Genomic DNA, 17947 nt, shown 5'->3' with positions numbered 1-17947 from the left:
TGTAAACACAAATAGGACTTTGTCCAATCTAAGCCTAAGCGATTCAGCCATGATTGGAAACCAAATCCTAAAGCTGTGGTGAATCCAGGTGAAACACACAAAACAGCAAAATCACAAATACTGTGGCAAATTTTTATTGAGCAAATTATTTTTTTTTTCTTTTCTCTTTAGATTGACTTCTGGAATGGTGGTCGAGTTCACACTTCAGATTTATGAAAAGCACAAAACTTTTTAATGTGCAGGACACTATTAAAGCGTTTTGAATTTAAGGCAAATAATCTGAAAAGTAGGAAAACAGTTTTACAACTTGACATCATAACAAAGCACAGAGCTTTCATACTTGTCTGCTACTCAGCTTAAAAAAAAAAGGATTCTTAACAATATTTCTATTATAGCTTTACTGGCGTTACACAAAAACAGCAGCTTAAACTATCATTTTATAGGTTCTTTAGAAATTTTTGAAGCATATTTGTATGCAAGGAAATATATAGGATAAAGTACAAAAGTTGTTCGTCTTGGCATTGACTGTTCTGTGAGCTTTTGTAGTCCCGTGATTGAAAACTAGCCGGCATGAACGGTGAAAGCAGCACCAGCCGTGATGCACTCCCAGTGTAATGTTGCTACAGGGCTCAACTAAACTCCTCTACATGTGCATTACAAAATGCAAAAGAAATGACAAGTCATTTTTAGACTGGATTAAAAACATTCAGCACTGACAAATCTGAGTGAAAGTCTAAATGTTACTTGTGCAGTAGATTAAAGGCTGTGCAGCTTTTAACGTTTGTTTGGACTTCAATGTCTTCCCGGTAGGCACAATGACAATGTTATAACAAGTGTGTTTATTATTCATATTATATATACAAACTACTGTAAAACGGGTTTAATAAAACATGGAGCAAATGAGAGAAATGAGGCGAGCTACAAATACTGCATAGTTTACTCAGTGCATGTGAGTTTTGATGCACTTGTTCGGCTAGGGACTGGAAGGTGAGCTTGATGACTTTTTGGTTCGTTATGGATCTAAAGTGTAAACACTACAAAAGACCTTCCTGAGCATGTCTTTCACTTCCTTGTTGTTAGCTAAACACTTTAACAAAGACAAAGTTAAGATGGGAATTTCACATCAAATATCAACAGACGATTTCCGTGTGCATGAAACTTGGGTAGCTGTTGGGGAATCTACTGTCCATCAAATTCAGTGCGAGCCAAACTGGCAGGTTTCTGTACACTGAGGGTTTATACATCGTTTCTATGTGCTGCTTCATTAAAAGGAAAGCTGTATCGCTACAGTCCACTTCCAGTACAGAAGGGATCGACGACAGTTTCTAACTGTGGATAAGACACCATGGAGGCCAGTGGAAAGAGTGTTGTTCAGTTGGGCGCTGGTGAATTAAGCTAATAACCTAATGGCACCATTTTCAGAGCCGAGCAGCAGAAGCCTCTTTGTGGGTAGGACAGCTAAACTGGTCAGAGTGCCACGGAAGTTCTCCGAGCTCAGCTTTGTGCTGCTCACAGGACTGAGGGAGATATCGGCCATCGAGTACATGCCGATCTTATTGGAGACCGTTCCGGTTACAATCTGTGACCCGTAGAGGTCGAAGGTGTGGATGTGGTCGGACTGAGACTTGTACTGGCGAAGAGGCTTGTTCTCAAGATCCTTCCACACAGCCAGTGTGTAATCAGTGGAGGAGCTGATCACCAGATTCCCCTCTGCGGCCTAGAAATACATAAACAACAACAAAAAAAATCTAGATCAAAGTCAGTAACAGGAAAAAGTCAAGGATTTATTTTCATTTATAAATAATATTTGTAAGGAAAAAAAACATTTACATATAATTCAATGTAAATAAAGATAACAAATTATCTAAAGTGCAAATGTAAGAAATTTTAAGTCATTAAATTGAATTATAAAAAGATTTTAAAGGTTTACAGAAAAACATTTATTAATAAGGGATAAAAAAAGTTTCTGCATGTAACATTTTTAATCTGATTTTTATGGCTATTTATAATGTAAACTGCAACTGCTGTTCCAGTAACTTAATATAATAAACATCAATTAAACTGTTAAAAATGAAAACATCAGTTCTACCAATGTGCTCGTAGGAAACACAGTGGTCTTCTAATGAGTAACTCGTGTCCATATTTGCCTAAACACATGCCTTTACAACTAAAAATACAGTCCTTGACCTGTTCAGGGGTTAAATAAAGTTTGTCTTGTTGACAGCAGAGACGCCAAGAACTTTCCCCATTTCTGCATCACTACATACAAAAGAAATGCCACCTTACTATTTATATCTAATAATAATATCACTAACTCATGATTATTATTGGTTCATAAAAGAGCTTCATCTTTTACAGACAGGAGGGTGCCTTGCAAAAGTTGGTACATTTGAATTTAATGCATATATCTAAACCGAAAACATCCTGGGATGTAAGGTAAACATATCAATAACACTCAGACAATCACAGGTCAAGAATCTGAAACTTGTTTGAAAAGTTAGTCAACCTAAGAATGAGTTCAAAGTGACTAAAGATTCTTTGACTTTGAAACACTGAGTGGATCATTCTGAAATATCCATCATTGACCAAAAAGCTCCAAAAGACATTTTGTACCAACTAGTGTCCCACAACTCCCAGAGAGACTACAAACAGTAAACGTTGCACTTCTACCAGCATCAATAGCTGACTCAGATGCTTGAACCTGCCAAAATTCTCCATGCTTTATTTATTTCATAATTATCCAACTCAATGTAATAGATCTCTGAGTATTCATGAAAGCCCCGCCCCAAAGAAAAAAAGGGAAAACCATTTTGACAGTAATAAATGTTAACGATAAAATGTTGGTAAAAAATATTTAGAGCAGTGAATACTTTGTGACACACTCATCCTCCTGCCCACGCTTTCTGTAAATAGCTTGAGTCCCCAGCATGGCGTCCTGCATTGTGAAACACAATCTGACAAAGTGAACTTGGTGCAACAAGAGTTTAAGCTGGAGTTTGCTCCGCCTCTCATCAAACTATCACTTTACAGAGATAAAAAACTGTTAGTCACAAAACAGTAAAGCATTTTATAGTTTCATCTATAAATGCATGTATTTCTAATAAGCAAAAAAAACACAATTTTAGAACCTCTTAAAAATTGTTTTGGTTCATTTTAAGATGGAAAGTCAAGAGACGGTCAAGACTTTCTGGTAAACTCTATTCACACATCACATCTATTATTTCATTAAACTTCCACTCTGATCATTTTTTGACGATCCCAGTGGTCTTTTAAGATTTTTATGATTATGCCGTTTTTAGCCAAAAATCTAACCCCCCCCTCCCATCACCCATGTTTCGTTGCTTTCTCACTAGCTTACAGCCCCTCACAACCTCAATGTACCATTACCGGTGTAACAATAATGGCTATCGAGCTTTAAAGATTTTATCCAGATTCCAGCTCAGATGAGGAAAACAAAGACGTACGTGGAACTATTTGTCTGCAAGTGGATCCATCAGATTGGAGTGGAGCTGGGAGCTTTTGGCCCAAAGTATTTTCTATGTCACACCTACAAGGTTTTTCCAGCTGAAATTTTTCATTTGCTCCTGATTTCCAATGATCTGAAATGCATTTCAATTTTAATTTTCTTTACGCATGTCCTTCATAATGTACGACGGAGTATTAGGGCCACAAAAAAAAAAAATTAGAGCCACCAAAAAAAAAAAAGAAAGTAAAATTACGAGATTTTATCTCGTAAATTTAGGAGATAAAAACTCGTAAATTTAGGAGAAAAAAAGTCGTAATTTTAGGAGATTACAGTGGAAGTGAGCATGCAGAGCAGCAGGTGAACGCCGTGCAGCAGCAGAGCAGACCGACTAAACTTTGTTGAACAGGTGAGCTGAATGTTTATTGATAACGTTCCAAATGTCTGGAAGGTCATTTGTTTGATTTACGATTCATTAAAGTTTTATTTATTGATGGTTGGTTTGCAGGATCTCTGCAGCCCGATGAAGCCGTCGTCGGTGTCCCTGGCTGCAGCTGTTCGCTTGAATCCTTTCTCCACCAAAGACAAGACTCTACGTCTGTGTGACGCTTCCGTCACACAAAAGGAAGAGCACTTTTTTTGGCATTTTCAACGTTCCAAAGCTAATATAAAACACTATTTTCATTCCTCTTTATTGTTTTATGCTGAAACGGGACATTTCATCTGCAGGAGGGGGCGTATGTAACACTGTTTACTTCCGCATTGGTGTTGGGATGACAGGTTCATGACGTAATGAGACAAATGAACTTCAGAAAATGTGAATGGAAAGGAGAATAAAGGCTGCAGCGATTGTCTACACCCAAACGTGTCTCTGAGCTCCTTATTTTACATATTAAACTCCGCTTTACTGACACTGAACCCTGGAAAGACTGCTACACGGAAAATAATCTGATTTTGAGTCGCCAAAAGGTTCAGAATCTCTCTGTTTTACACCTATAATCCGGAAATGAAGCTTCACAAAAGGCTCCACATACTTCATCTTCAAGCTAGGTTCCGATAAACGGACAACTTCGGTGTTTTTTCCTTAATCTACGACTTTTTTCTCGTAAATTTATGAGATTTTAAGTCGTAAATTTATGAGATAAAAAGTCGTAAATTTACGAGTTTTTATCTCCTAAATTTACGAAATAAAATCTCGTAATTTTACTTTTTTTTTTTTTTGGTGGCTCTAATTTTTTTTTTTTTGGTGGCCCTAATACTCCGTCGTAATAATGAGATACCCTTGGAGTGAGTCTTTACATTATATTATCCTTAACTGTATCTCTTTTTGTGTTATTAGGAAAACTAAAAAACGATCTCAACCATAAATTATATATCCTACTTGAAGGTCAAACCCACCACAAAAAAATCAGACACGGGACAAACTAAAGGGGGCGTTTTTGTTCACCTTTGCAGTTTTATTTCAAATATCTTTTTGTGTGTGTGTGTGTAACAAAGAGCAAAAAAATGCAGCCGATCTGCTTCAAAGGTCAAACATAGTTTATATGACATATTTATTTTATTTTAAGTTTAATTTAACCGATTAGTGATGTTAAGGCTCCCCTGAAGCTTTTCTTTGTCAGTGTCTTTTAATATTATAAATTAGGGCTGCATGATATGAGGAACACTTGCAATATGCCATATTAGTGATCAATATTGCGATGAATGAACAAATAGCAAAACAACCAAAAACATCATTTCCATTTCACTGCAACAGTTTAATTTAAATAAGAGTCAACATAACTTATACTCCAAATGATCCTCCTCTATAGGAGGCGAGCATCTAACATTAAAGAGCTCCATTCGATATATACTTCAAGCTGCTATAAGATTGTTTTAGCACATTTAAGGTAGCCATTTATCGCCATTTTTTGCAGTCTTTTGCGATATTGCATTGCAGAGTTTGATATCGCAATAACGATAAATTCATGATTTATTGTGCAGGTCTATTATTCATATACACACACACACATACATATACATATATATATATATACATATACATATACATATACATATATATATATATATATATATATATATATATATATATATATATAGAAAAACACAGAGAAAACATACCTTCATTTGAAGGATGTCCCCCTCATGAGCGGGCCAGCCCTTCAGTACAAGTCCAGTGCGGGCATCCAACATCACAATATAGCCAGATGAGAAACCTGCAGCCACTGTGCGTCCAGATGGGCTCACTGCCAGGTAGCGAATGAGCCCGGCACTAACATTGTTGTACGCCAGACGAAATTCATGCTGGAGACACAAGAAAAGGATTGTTACTCAAGTTCTTAATTAGTGCTTTAAGGGTGAAATTAAAAAAAAAAAATGCTACAGATTTGACTAAAGTGGGGGTAAAATACGGTTACTGTTCGCAGTAGGTGAGTTTCTAAGCACTACCTGCAGTCCTCGTTTGCGAGGATCAATGAAGCGTAGAACCGAATCTGCACTGCCAAAAACAACACTGCAATGGGGGGCTGGCATGGTGGTGACAGCTGTGATTGGATTCTTTCCATCCAGGGCGTCGTACGAGCAGATCTGCTTTCCTAAAGACAATTAAAAAAAATACAAAAAAATCAGATCAAGAGCGTGATTGTAATTATCAGTGTACTACTATTGATGTCACACACCTGTATACTGGTCCCACAGGTGAATAGTGCCATCACAGCTGACAACTTCCTGTGAAGCCTCTAGCTGTCCAACATAGTAGACCGACTTTCGATGTTCAGTATAAGTTAGCCTAGGCTCCACTTCCTTTGTCCCATCCCCATAGTTGTAAAGAGGCCAGAGCTTCACGGTTTTGTCTTTGCTACCAGAAAGGAAGTAATCTTCACCCACCAGTGGGGCCAAACACTTGGCTGTGCCTGAGTGACCCAAGAAACTCTGCAGTCTTATCTGGTAAAAGTGAAAATGGGAATCTTGTTGGTTAAGACCAATCTCATACTGCCAGTAGGCCAGCCAGTTGCCCTGCAGCAAGCGGCTACTTCGAGGGAGCTCCTGCTTTAGAGCGCTGTCCTCCGGGGAGGGGCCTGTCAACCACGATGAAAAACAAGTTGCACTCATAGATGAAGCAGCAAAGGTAGAGGCATTGGAGATGACAGAGGTGTTTTGGCTGGAGCGTCCCGCGGCTAAGCTGGGGTTGGTGCTGCTGCTGCTGTAGGCGATGTCATGGGACACTTGGATACGGTTTCCAACCAGGTGACTCCCAAATGTGCCTGATTCAGGAAGGAGGTCTCCCTCGGAATTGAACCTACTTGAAGGAGCAGGGAACGAGCTACAAGGCACGTGTCTCCCAAAGCTGGAGGTTGGAGAGAGGGGTGCTGAGATGAGGTTCTTCTGTGCACTACCAAGACTCACGCTCTGTTGGTAGGACTGGGCCATCTGCCATACAAGTTCATGATTGGGAACCAGCTTCCGAATTGCTGTGTCACCTAAAAATTTTGGAACAAAACCTTACTTTAAAATCAAAAACTGCATTTCATTTTATGAAAGAGCACACAAGTTTCTACTAAAGAAGGTTTATTGAGTGCTAGAGACCTATCACCTACCTATCAGGCAGTAGAAAGGGATATAAGAGGCATGTGCCATCTCTGGATTAAAAACAGTCTGCAACTCCTCCAAGGTACCCATCTCATACGTTACATTTGATCCTTCGGGTGTACAGACATCAACCACTGCTACATCTCCCACGAGTCTGTGAGATGCACATTCCAGCTACAAGGTAAAAGAGTCAATTGCATTTGTCCACATTTCATCACACCCATAAATTGTAGATTCAAGAAATGACATCAACTTTATAGTTAAACTCTAAAATGTGATCCAACAAAAACTCCTGATGTGCAGCTTTAACTTTAGTTCTTACAGGTTTAACTTACATTGACATTCAATCTGTAGTTTTTGGAAAATGTATTTATTAAAAATCTTTAAAAACATTGACTGAATCTTTGAGTATTAGTAGTCACACAAACCTGGGGTTGTAGAGAATCCAGCAAAGAGAAAACGGCAAAGAACCGGCGCAAAGTGTCAGCCATGTGCCGCTGCACCATCTCCCTCCCAATGCGCAAGAATATTAGAGCCATCAGGCTGAGTGTCTTGAGACAGAGAGCAGTGCGTGTCTGGACACCACTTGGGAACCTGGATATTTGGAAAAAAAAGAAAGGAATAAAGTGAAAAACAAAAGCCAGAATATTAGATTTCAAAGCATACATTTACTGGGCTAAAGTTATATGTATAAAACTTCAACAATTGTTTTAATTGGGTCATTGAAGTGTGTCAAAGCTTTTCAGATGTTTTAAACAAAAATTGTCCATTACAAATGAAAAAACTGTTCAATACATTGAAATTAAAGAAAACATATATAATAAATGCTAGGCAAAAATCCATTTTTTTACTCAAACAAGATACATTTATATTGTAATGTCCACAAGTAAAGAGGATAATAAAGAAGATTAACTCTGCACGTTCCCCCAAAATTCAGACAAATCACTAATTGGTACAATCCAGATTCGACAGACTTCAGTAGACATTTTTATGTCAAAGTTGAATAAGGTCAAATCTGAAGAAAAAAAGACATTTTGACAGAGTTGCCAGAAGAATGTTTATACTTGTTTTATTGTTTGGTATTTTGAAAGTCAAAATTTTGCAGTTGGACAAAACTTATTAGATGCAAAATAACTTTGCATTAAACTCACATCAGTTAAAAAAAGTAAAGTGGGCATGTTTATTGCATGACGGTGTCTACAAGTGTACTTGTTTTGTTTTTTTTACCCCATTTTAGGCGTGGTTAGCAGATCTAAAAGAGGCAGAAGCACATCCTGATTGATTTTCATCAGCATGTCCATCAGAGTGGCATCGGACAGAAAGACGATGATCTTCTGGGCAAGGGCCACAGCTCCAAGCAGACATGCTTCTTTACGCGTGTTGAGACGCTGCGAGGATGGCGAAGATACCTGCAACACACACAAAAAAGTGTAATCTGTAAACCTTTTTGGATCTTTATGTAAAACTTTTTTTTTCAAAATCTTACAAAAATTGAGGGTCTCGATATTCAGCAAATGCAACCTCTATCCAAGCATTTTCTAAACCCACTTAATAGTTTTTGAGGTCATTGGGTTGCTGGAGCCTATCTAAGCCACTGCAAAGGGAAGGCGGTGCACCATAGGGTCGAATGCAACCTAATTTCTCTTCATTTGTCTTCCAAAATGAACCTTTGAATATTTAAAACTAACCTAAAATAAGAAAAAATATTTGGACAATATTTAAAAAAAAAAAAAACTGCGTTTCCAAAGAATTTAGGAGTTGGTTGCCTTTAAGTGCTAAATGTTTGATGGTTTACATCATTGGTTGATATGTTAACCCCAGCCCAATAAGGAAAACGTGAGAGTTTTGATGCACACACCATAAGATCCATAACTGTTAACTAGCATGTAAATGTTCCAGTTAGAAAAGACTGAACAAAAACATACTCAAAACTAGTGGTTTGATTTATTACTGTAAATAAGAGAAGGGACATTAATGTCTAAACATAACAGAAGCAACAACAAAAATCTCCATGTGGATTTCGTTTACAGCATGTTTTCCATTTCCTACCAGATATCCTATATAAGGCAGGTACTGGTATGTTAGCACAGGCTCTCCGTAAAGCTGAGCTATGTAGATGAGACAGTCTAGAACTGGTCCAGCTGTATGATCTCCAACCACAGGTTTCTTCTCATACACACTGCCCATTCCCACAGCCTGCAGGTGGCTTTCCTCTGAAGGGCAGATCACAAACTGGTGGTTTTTGGGTCCTAAATAGGAACAAAAAGGAAATAAAGAGCAGAAAAAATATTAGGTTATAGTGGTTAATGTAAAAAAAGTGAAAGTATGGAGATTCTTTACATGAAAAACATACGCACCAATGTAACAGTTTGTGAGCAATCGCAGCAAATTTCTGGCTACGTATCGGGATGTCACAGTTGGTCCGAGTTTTGCTGAAAGCCAACGGACTGTTTTGCAGACTATATCTATAAATTATCAAAAAGAAAAAACATGATTAAAATTTTAGAATGGAAAAAAAAAAATGTATGTGATGTCTTTATTTTCCACTCACCTAAAAGAATCTTCTGCTCTTTCTCCTTAGAATCCTCTGATGGATTACTGTCATCCTCCTCCTCCTCCTCCTCTTCTTCTTCAATTCCTTTCTCCGTTTCTTCTAGAGCCAATCCGTTCATAAACTGCCGTTCTACAGATGCAACTGCGGTGGCCGTTTCTTCAGCACACCCAGACTGCTCAAGGTTTGAATGAGCCATGTCCTCTGCTCCATATTTAGTCATTTTAGTCACCTCTTCTTCCTCTATTTCTCCTCCCTCCTCTCCCTCGCTAGCGTGTTTTAAGTCCTGGCTGCTGTCAGCTGATTTCAGACTGGCTCGATCTCGCATCGAGTCATCGCCCAAGGACAGCTCGCTTGTGCTGCTTTTGTCACTTAACTTCCCCAGACTCAAAGACTCCTGGTCCTGATCTTTGGATGCAGAGTTCTGGCTTTGCTGTTTCCCTCCAGCTCCATTATTGTCGTAAAACTCATTCTGAAAGTCTTCTGCCTCTGACAGAAACACCTGCTCACTGAGGCTAATACCAGAGGAGTAGTCAACTAGCCCAGGGTCTCCCATCCCACCAACACCCCCGCTGGTCGCACTCCCACCAACGTTCCTAGGTGACAGCCCCTCACCGCACTGATAGTCCTCTTCTTCTTCTAAATTACACCCACCACGCCTGAGCTCTTTACAAGCTTCACCACCAGTCATGGACATAGAGCTTTCGAAGCCAGAAAGGACCTGAAATACATGAGGAAGGAGGCTGGAAAGAAAGGCCTGCAGACCAAGCCTCACAATCAGTTGCACAACAAAACAGTCGGTGTAGAGATAAAATCGACCCCTGAGGCAGTGAGGGTTTTCATAAACGTTCACCAGAGGCTTTACCAAGTACTTGTTGGCATTTCTGGGACCCAGTACTTTAGAAATTGGCTCAAAAAGATACCAAGCCGCATAAACAGCAGTGGATTCTTCATGCATGAGAGCCAGAATGAAAGGCAAGAGGATCTCAAGCCCCTCTGCGGTGATGTCACTTCGCAAGAGTGCCTCAAGCTGCTGCCACAGATGAAAGACAACATCCCTTCCTTGAAGGCTACAGACGGTATCCATCTTAGTATGGTAAGAAAAGATAAAGTGATGAAGAGCCGAAAAATAGGAGGGAAAGGGAAAAGGAGTGATGAAGGTGTTCAATAACTGTTGAGGGCTTGGAGGAGGGAGACCATCACAGATGGGGTCGTACCTGAAAAGGAGTGGATTTGAGCAATCTTGTTCTTCCCTCTGTACTACTCTGGAGTGCCTGTCGATCAACAACAGTGTCTCAAGAGCATGCTGCAAGGGCAGTGGAACATCACGGAGGCTGGCGGAACAAAGCCTCATAATAGCTTGGAAACGCTGTCTGAGGGGAGAGCCTGGTTTAAGTCTTCTGAGTTTAGCCGAATAGAATATCTCTGCGATAACTACACCCAAGGCTTGCATATCTCTTTGGTAAAGCTGTGTGAGAGAAGGTCGGGATTCTGTTGTTAGGCCTTTCCTCGGTGAGCCACCAGTTGCTGCAAGTTGACATACATTAGCGTGAACATTTTTCACCAAGAAATTATTCAACTTCTCCAGCTCTTCTAAAGGCTGCAATGGGTTGAAGCCTTCAGGAAGGGTAATTTTAGTTTCCTCTGGATTGGTCATGGTTTCTGCTTGCCTTTTGTTCGTTGACCAACCTCTTTGTAACACTGAACTTCGTAAAACAGGACCCAAGCCACTTGTTAAATCTCCACTGAATGAACTTGGAGACTGAGTGATTAGGACCGTATGCTCCACACTGCCCTTTCCTCCTGCCGTATTCACAGATGGGAGCGGTACAGGGGAAGACACAGAATTGGATGAACCAGCGGAGGTCAGAGAGTCTAAAGCCTCTGTACCTTGTTCAAGCTCATCATCTCTATCTGCCATCGCCCAGGTGCTGGACTCGCAACCAGTGGACTCTGGCACCATTCCATCCACAGTATCGCTCACTGTGTTTAGCGCAGTGATGTTTAGAGAAGGCACATCAAGAGCAGCAAGGCCAAGGAGAGGGGGCTCTGGTGGGGCATACTGAGTAGGAGATAAGCGAGGTGGATGAGGCTGGTCAAACAGTTGAACTACACCATAGGTGGTCAGATTGGTGTGGTTGTCCACCAGGTGAAGGCATACATTCTTGGCCTTGACAGCTTCTTTCCCTGAAAGTTTATAGCCAAATGTGAGGTCTATCCAATAGTGCAAATGCTGTGACACTTCTCTGCTCTCCAAGAGGCGACGGTGGACGTCAATGAACTCTTCGTAAGACTTGCACCAAGAAGGTACGTCCAAGTCTGGCATGTCTGGGTGGATCGAGTGGAAGATAGAAGGGTCAGTGTAGAATTCTGGAATGCACTCATCAGGGGTCCAGCTTTGCATTCGTTCCATACTGGCCGGATATTCATTTGGCTCCCACTGAGATCTAACATGGCTGCATAAGACAGACTTGGGCGTCTGTCGGGCTTTGTAGACATAGTAGGTGATGTCTGATAGCACATCCGATATGTGGTGGGGTACATGGAGGTGTTCAGACTGCCCAGCACCTCCTGCACCACTACAGATACTGAAGTCTCCACCGACACCACCTCCACTTATCCCATTACCTCCTGCAGCTGCCAACGCCTCTTTGGTCATCTCGTATGTAAAGTCCAGCTGCTTATCTCCCTTGTTGAGTCGGAACTTTGACCTCCTCAGGTCCCTAAACTTTCCAAATGGAACAGTAAAATCCACGACCCAAGGCAGAACAGGGTGATAGTTAGGGTCTCCTTCTCGCCGTCCAGCAAGCCTGTTCAACTCCATCAAGTAGTGGAAGTTACTCACTTGTCCATGGACCCAGTCCAGAACCAGCGTCTTCAGCTCACCAAAGCAATCATGGCAAAGTCTCTTGTTCCCTTGACTCGCATGTGAAAGTTCTTTTAGCAGAAGGTTGTTTGGCTGTGGATTAAAAGTGGCATCACTGTCTACCTTCACTTTTGCTCCCAGGTCCTCGTAATGTGCCAGGTTGACTTTGAGACGGCACCATAGCTGATCGTCTACTGCAATGTCATGCAGAGAAAGCTCTCCACACGACAGACCGGATGAATGGCAAGCCTGCAGAGCAGTTAGGACTTGGTAAATGATGAACAACACTTTGGCATGGCTGTTAGCAAGCTTGGCGGGACTGAAGGAGACAATATCATGAAGCGAATACTGAGTGTAGGGCAGAATAACATAAAACATTTCCGCTGTCTCCAGCAGACCTTCGGCAGGCAGTACATTAGGGCAGGAATTCTCTGACTGGGACTTGGAAAAGCAAGATGAACATGATGGCAAGAGGTTGTCTCTCTCTTTTGATGGAGAAAGAGATGGGGACACTTTGTCTGGTGAAATAAATGTAGAATTGAAGAGCTTCTCCAGTGCATGACGCACAGCATGCACAGCTGAAATGTGCAACTGCTCACTGGCTCCTGCATATGTCTGGACAAGCTTATAGTGAACTTCCCGCCACAGATTCCTGAAAAACAGAGGGCAAAAACAAAGTTTAGTAGTTTAGTTTACACAGCAACAATTTTGATTAAAAAAAATACAAATATATGAAAGAAATCGAAGAATAAATTAACTGGCTTGTCTTATTTATTTATTTATTTTAACTGAAGAAGCTTTTATTTTTGTAATCAAATTTCTAGCTTTTTTGCTCGTCTGGGGCTGTGGGCACCCTTCTCCGGTGGGGCCCTGTGTTGGGCTCTCCCGGTGCGGCGGGGGGCTGCTCTCCTGGTTGGGCTGGGGCGGCGCCCTCTTTCCCCCCGTGACTCCCTGCTCTCTGGCTCTGGGGGCCTCGCGGCGGTCCTGCTGGCCCTGGCCTGAGTGGCGGATGTGGTCACCCGGGGGGCGGTTGTTCCTTGCCTGCTGCCGTGTGGCGTTGGGGGTTCCGGCTGCCGCTGCTGCTGCGGCGGGGGTCTTGGTGTGGGGATGGCTGGGCACTCTGCCTCCTTCTTTTCACATTCTACCATCCATTTTAGAAGAACATAAACACTCACCTGAGCACAGGTGTTAGCTCACCTTTGCACTAATAGTTTGCATGATTGAATGAATGAAATATTTCACACTAGTTGGTTTAAAGGCATAAGTATGCGTGTGTGAACACTATCTGTTTTGTGTACATGTCGACAGGTGGACAATTTTGCAGCTAGCAGGTGTGTTGATAACATTTGAGTGTGTGTGTGGACAGGCCCCGCCCTTTTTGTACTACATTTGAACCTTACCGTAATGATAAACAACCAGTAAACTTGCTGCTCTATGCTGCTTCATGGTCTTATCCCCCCCCCTCCTATGATTACCCTCTTAACATCCCCCCCCCCCCTAACATCCCACTCTCTTCTTCTCTTCTTTCCTTTTCCGTCCGGTCCAAAACCAAAGATTTTCAAACATAACTGAAATTAATAAAGTTTGGCCTCAATTACAAAAGGGGTTTATTCAGACATACCTCTGGTTTGTCTGAAGATTAACAACCCCTGTTGTTAAAGTAAAATATGTCCAACACAAGAGGCCCTCAGTTCTCATCTGCCTGCCCAGCTGTTGGACAGGACAAGTTAGAAAAAAAAAAAATAAATAAAATAAAAATTAAATAAAATTCTAGCATTTGAAAACAGTGCAGTCAATTTTTAAAATACTTGTTTAGAAGACAAAAAAATGTATATTTTTTGATTGTTCAAAAGGATTCACCTAATTTATTAAGATTTTAGTTTTTTTCCAAATGTGTTAATTTTCATAGGGAGCATATTTAACAAATAAAGATTGAAGTCTTTTTTTTGCTCCAAAAATTGACATTCTAATAGCACTGCAAGGCTGCAGGATGTAAAACTCCACCATACCTGACGTTATGCTGCGACACACACTGCATCGTTCTGGAGTAAGAATCCTGTGATGGCACTTCCATTTGTTGATGACACGCATCTCTAGCAAGTTTGTAGTTCAGCTTGCTTTTTCTCACACCCTGAATGCAGACTCGAGTCCAGCCAGGCGGCAATTTGGCCTGCGAAGACTGGAGGTATGTGGAAATTTCGGCTGCACTGCTGCTTTCAAAGCGGGCACAGCGCAGAACCCTTCTCTCCCTCAAGCCCATCAACCAGCGCACAGAAACAAGAGCAACGAGTTCTCCAGGGCGGCGACCTGGCCCTTGCTGCCGGTGTTCAACCCCCAGGTCTTGTTCAACCGCATCCATTAGCCAATCCATTGCAAGTCTTTAGATGGCTGGTTGGAGGTCCACACTCCTTTCACGTCTTGGCGGCTAGAAGATTCAAACTTCCATGAGAGAGACTTCGAAATCCTCCAGTTAGGAGGCAATCTTTGAAATTCCCAATGTCTACAAGATACTGTAAAGCATAAACAAACAATAAGATGAGCAGTAATATAGATCTACATTTACCAAAGCATTTGTATGTCTCAAATAGTAAAAAAATACCGTCCAACGGTGGAAGGATATCTCTTTAATGCCAAATCCCAGCAGCCTGAAGCAGTCTCACATGACTCCAATGTTCATGCCTCATTTAACAGCTCTGCTTCACCTCAGCACAACTTTTAATGATTGCCTTTACAGTCCACTTCAATTACCTTTTAAATAAAATGTTGTTTAATAAGAAATGCGTTTCTGTTGTCTATCAGAATGGCCCTTCCCAGAAGTTGTTAAAGCTTTGTGATTTTAGGCGCAATTAAGACTTAAGTGCTAACAACACCATAAAAACCTACAAATAGAAAAGGCAATCTTTAAATAAACTGTTTACACTTTTAGTCCAATTGTTATTTTAATAATAAAAAAACTATATATTTTTTAAAACAGATATTCTTTGGGGAAGCTTTCGATACCAATTAAACTTCAAACATAAAAATCTTTATCAACACAACTATGATTAACAATTATTTGTATTATTTATATGCAATTTGCAACAAACATAAGCCTTTTAAACTTTATAAATGTCAGAATACTGAAAGTTGCCTTAATGTGGGCTAAAGACCTTCAAGAAACTAGGGGGAAGCTAGCAGTTTAGCTTAAGGTAGGCTAACGCTAATACAATAAAAACAAAAGCTTATTTTTTAAACTGTAAACAATATTAAGTAACAAAGTCTATTAATGTTACTGCACTGTAATTACAGAACTGCACCAATTCAGCATAAGCGTGTTTTTTTAAACTCACCTTTTCGTCACAGCGGTTGACAGCTGAGCTAGCCTAGTAGTCGGCGTTAAATTAAGCTAACCGTCGCTCCTCTCTTTCACACCGGATGAGTTTGTTTCCTATTTTGCAAGCGAGCCGAACGGCGGACCGAAACGTTTCCCCTCCCATCTCCAGAGACCCACCGGTGCATGTCTGCGGACACGCGACACGCAACCAGTCATCCGATTGTGTTTTGTTCTGAGCTTGTTGGAGCCATGTTTGAGAGGCGGCGCCTCACGTGACACAGAAGCAGCCCCATCTCATGTGATGACAGCTGCTGCCACGGGCAGAACCACTTCCTTCCTCCACAAAAAAAAAAAAGAAGCAGCAGAAAAAAAGTCCTTCCTTCACAACAAAAGACACTGACAAAGCACTGCTTGAAAGAAATCATAAAACAACAACACGGAGGGATTTCTAAGGTGATCTTACAGGAAAGGATTGAAAATATTTCAGAAGGAATATCTTACAGGCCAACAATTTTTTATGGAGTCTCAAAACAGGAAAATACTTTCATGACTTGTTGGTTTCAGTTCCTTAAATGAAGTGGTAAATGACTTCTTTAAAAAAAAAGTGTTGAAAAAGCAGGCTACATGAGAAGGCCTACAAGTAAAAACTGAGACTCTTTATCATTAATGCTTTTTAAATTATTGTTTGCAGATCCAGTGCCTATAAAAATAAATAGATAAAATAGGGGGGAAACAATTCGATTAACATCATAATTTTTGGTTGCCGATATGATTTATAGTCGATTTTAGTTCATTTTAAATTATCTGATTTACTGACCTAAAATCAATTAATCTTTAGCCAAAAACTCAACCAGTGTGACTCACAGATCTGGGTATTGAACAGTGCAGGTGACGTTTTCCTTGTATTTCTTTCAAGATAATTATATGTAAATTAAATATATGTACAAACAAACAAGTAAAAAAGAATTAATGTCAAATTCAGTCACATTTTAACTTCATGAAGTTCAGACCACTGTTTTTCCACATAGAAATAATCCAAATGGAACATTATTAGAACATTCTACCTCACTGTATGGTCACGTTTCTTTACAAAATTGATTCATCGATTGGTTCAATTAAATGTTGTATCCCTACAGAAAAAAACTTTATTTATTTGTTTTTTAGTTTTTAATGTAGTTTACACCAATAGGAGCATCATTACCCCACTAGCAGAATTCAATAAGCTACCTCCACAAGGTGGCACTGTGGGTGCATTTTAATTAACACGGCTTTGTCCAACTATTTGAGCAACTTTTGCTGTTTCTTATACACACACACACACACACACGCAGACACACACACATATACACATATATATTTATATACACACAGTGAGGTCAATAAGTATTTGATCACCCTGTGATTTAGCAAGTTCTCCCACTTAGAAAACATGGAGGAGCCTAAAATTTTCATCACAGGTGCATTTCCACAGTGAGAGACAGAAACTGAAGAAACATTCAGAAATCACATTGTACGATTTTTTAAAACAATTTATTTGTATATTACTGTGACAAATACGTATTTGATCACTTGAGTTAAACAACTTTAATATTTGGTACAGAACCCTTTGTTAACAATTACAGAGGTCAAACGGTTCCTGTAATTCTTCACAACTTTAATATTTGGTACAGAAGCCTTTGTTAACAATTACAGAGGTCAAACGGTTCCTGTAGTTCTTCACTAGGTTTCTACACACTGCTGCAGGGATTTTGGCCCACTCCTCCATACAGATCTTCTGTATGGAGGATCTGTCAGGGTTCGGGGCTGTTGCTGAGCAACACGGAGTTTTAGCTCCCACCAAAGATTCTCTTTTGGATTTAGGTCTGGAGACTGGCTAGGCCACTCCAGAACTTTGATATGCTTCTTACGGAGCCACTCCTTGGTTTTCTTGGCTGTGTGCTTCGGGTCATTGTCATCCTGAAAGACCCAGCCACGACCCATCTTCAACGCTCTGACTGAGGTAAGGAGGTTTTTGCCCAATATCTCACAATACAGAGCCCTGTTTATCCTCTCCTTAATACAGTGCAGTCGTCCTGTCCCCTGTGCAGAAAAACACCCCCAGAGCATGATGCTTCCACCCCCGTGCTTCACTTTAGGTATGGTGTTCTTGGGATGATGCTCCTCCTT

General features: G+C 40.6%; 1 protein-coding gene across 2 annotated transcripts; it reads right to left on the bottom strand.

The window, feature by feature from the left end:
- Window positions 1–118: 118 nt before the first annotated feature.
- Window positions 119–16082, bottom strand: wdr81 (WD repeat domain 81). 2 transcript variants are annotated; one of them, XM_023961926.1, is made up of 12 exons: window positions 15798–16082; window positions 14478–14978; window positions 9603–13120; window positions 9409–9516; window positions 9101–9300; window positions 8279–8460; window positions 7480–7645; window positions 7060–7225; window positions 6142–6942; window positions 5912–6057; window positions 5585–5767; window positions 119–1717 (listed from the first exon to the last, which is right to left on the bottom strand). In XM_023961926.1, exons 2-12 carry the CDS (start codon window positions 14837–14839, stop codon window positions 1391–1393), a joined length of 6159 nt encoding a protein of 2052 aa, XP_023817694.1. In that variant the 5' UTR covers window positions 14840–14978; window positions 15798–16082; the 3' UTR covers window positions 119–1390. The 2 variants fall into 2 exon arrangements, with proteins under 2 accessions (XP_023817694.1, XP_023817695.1); XM_023961927.1 differs by having other exon boundaries at window positions 14478–14893.
- Window positions 16083–17947: the final 1865 nt, after the last annotated feature.

This window comes from Oryzias latipes, chromosome 13, assembly GCF_002234675.1.
Source record: "Oryzias latipes chromosome 13, ASM223467v1".
NCBI lineage: Eukaryota > Metazoa > Chordata > Actinopteri > Beloniformes > Adrianichthyidae > Oryzias > Oryzias latipes.
This window is presented reverse-complemented; position numbering and strand designations above follow the sequence as displayed.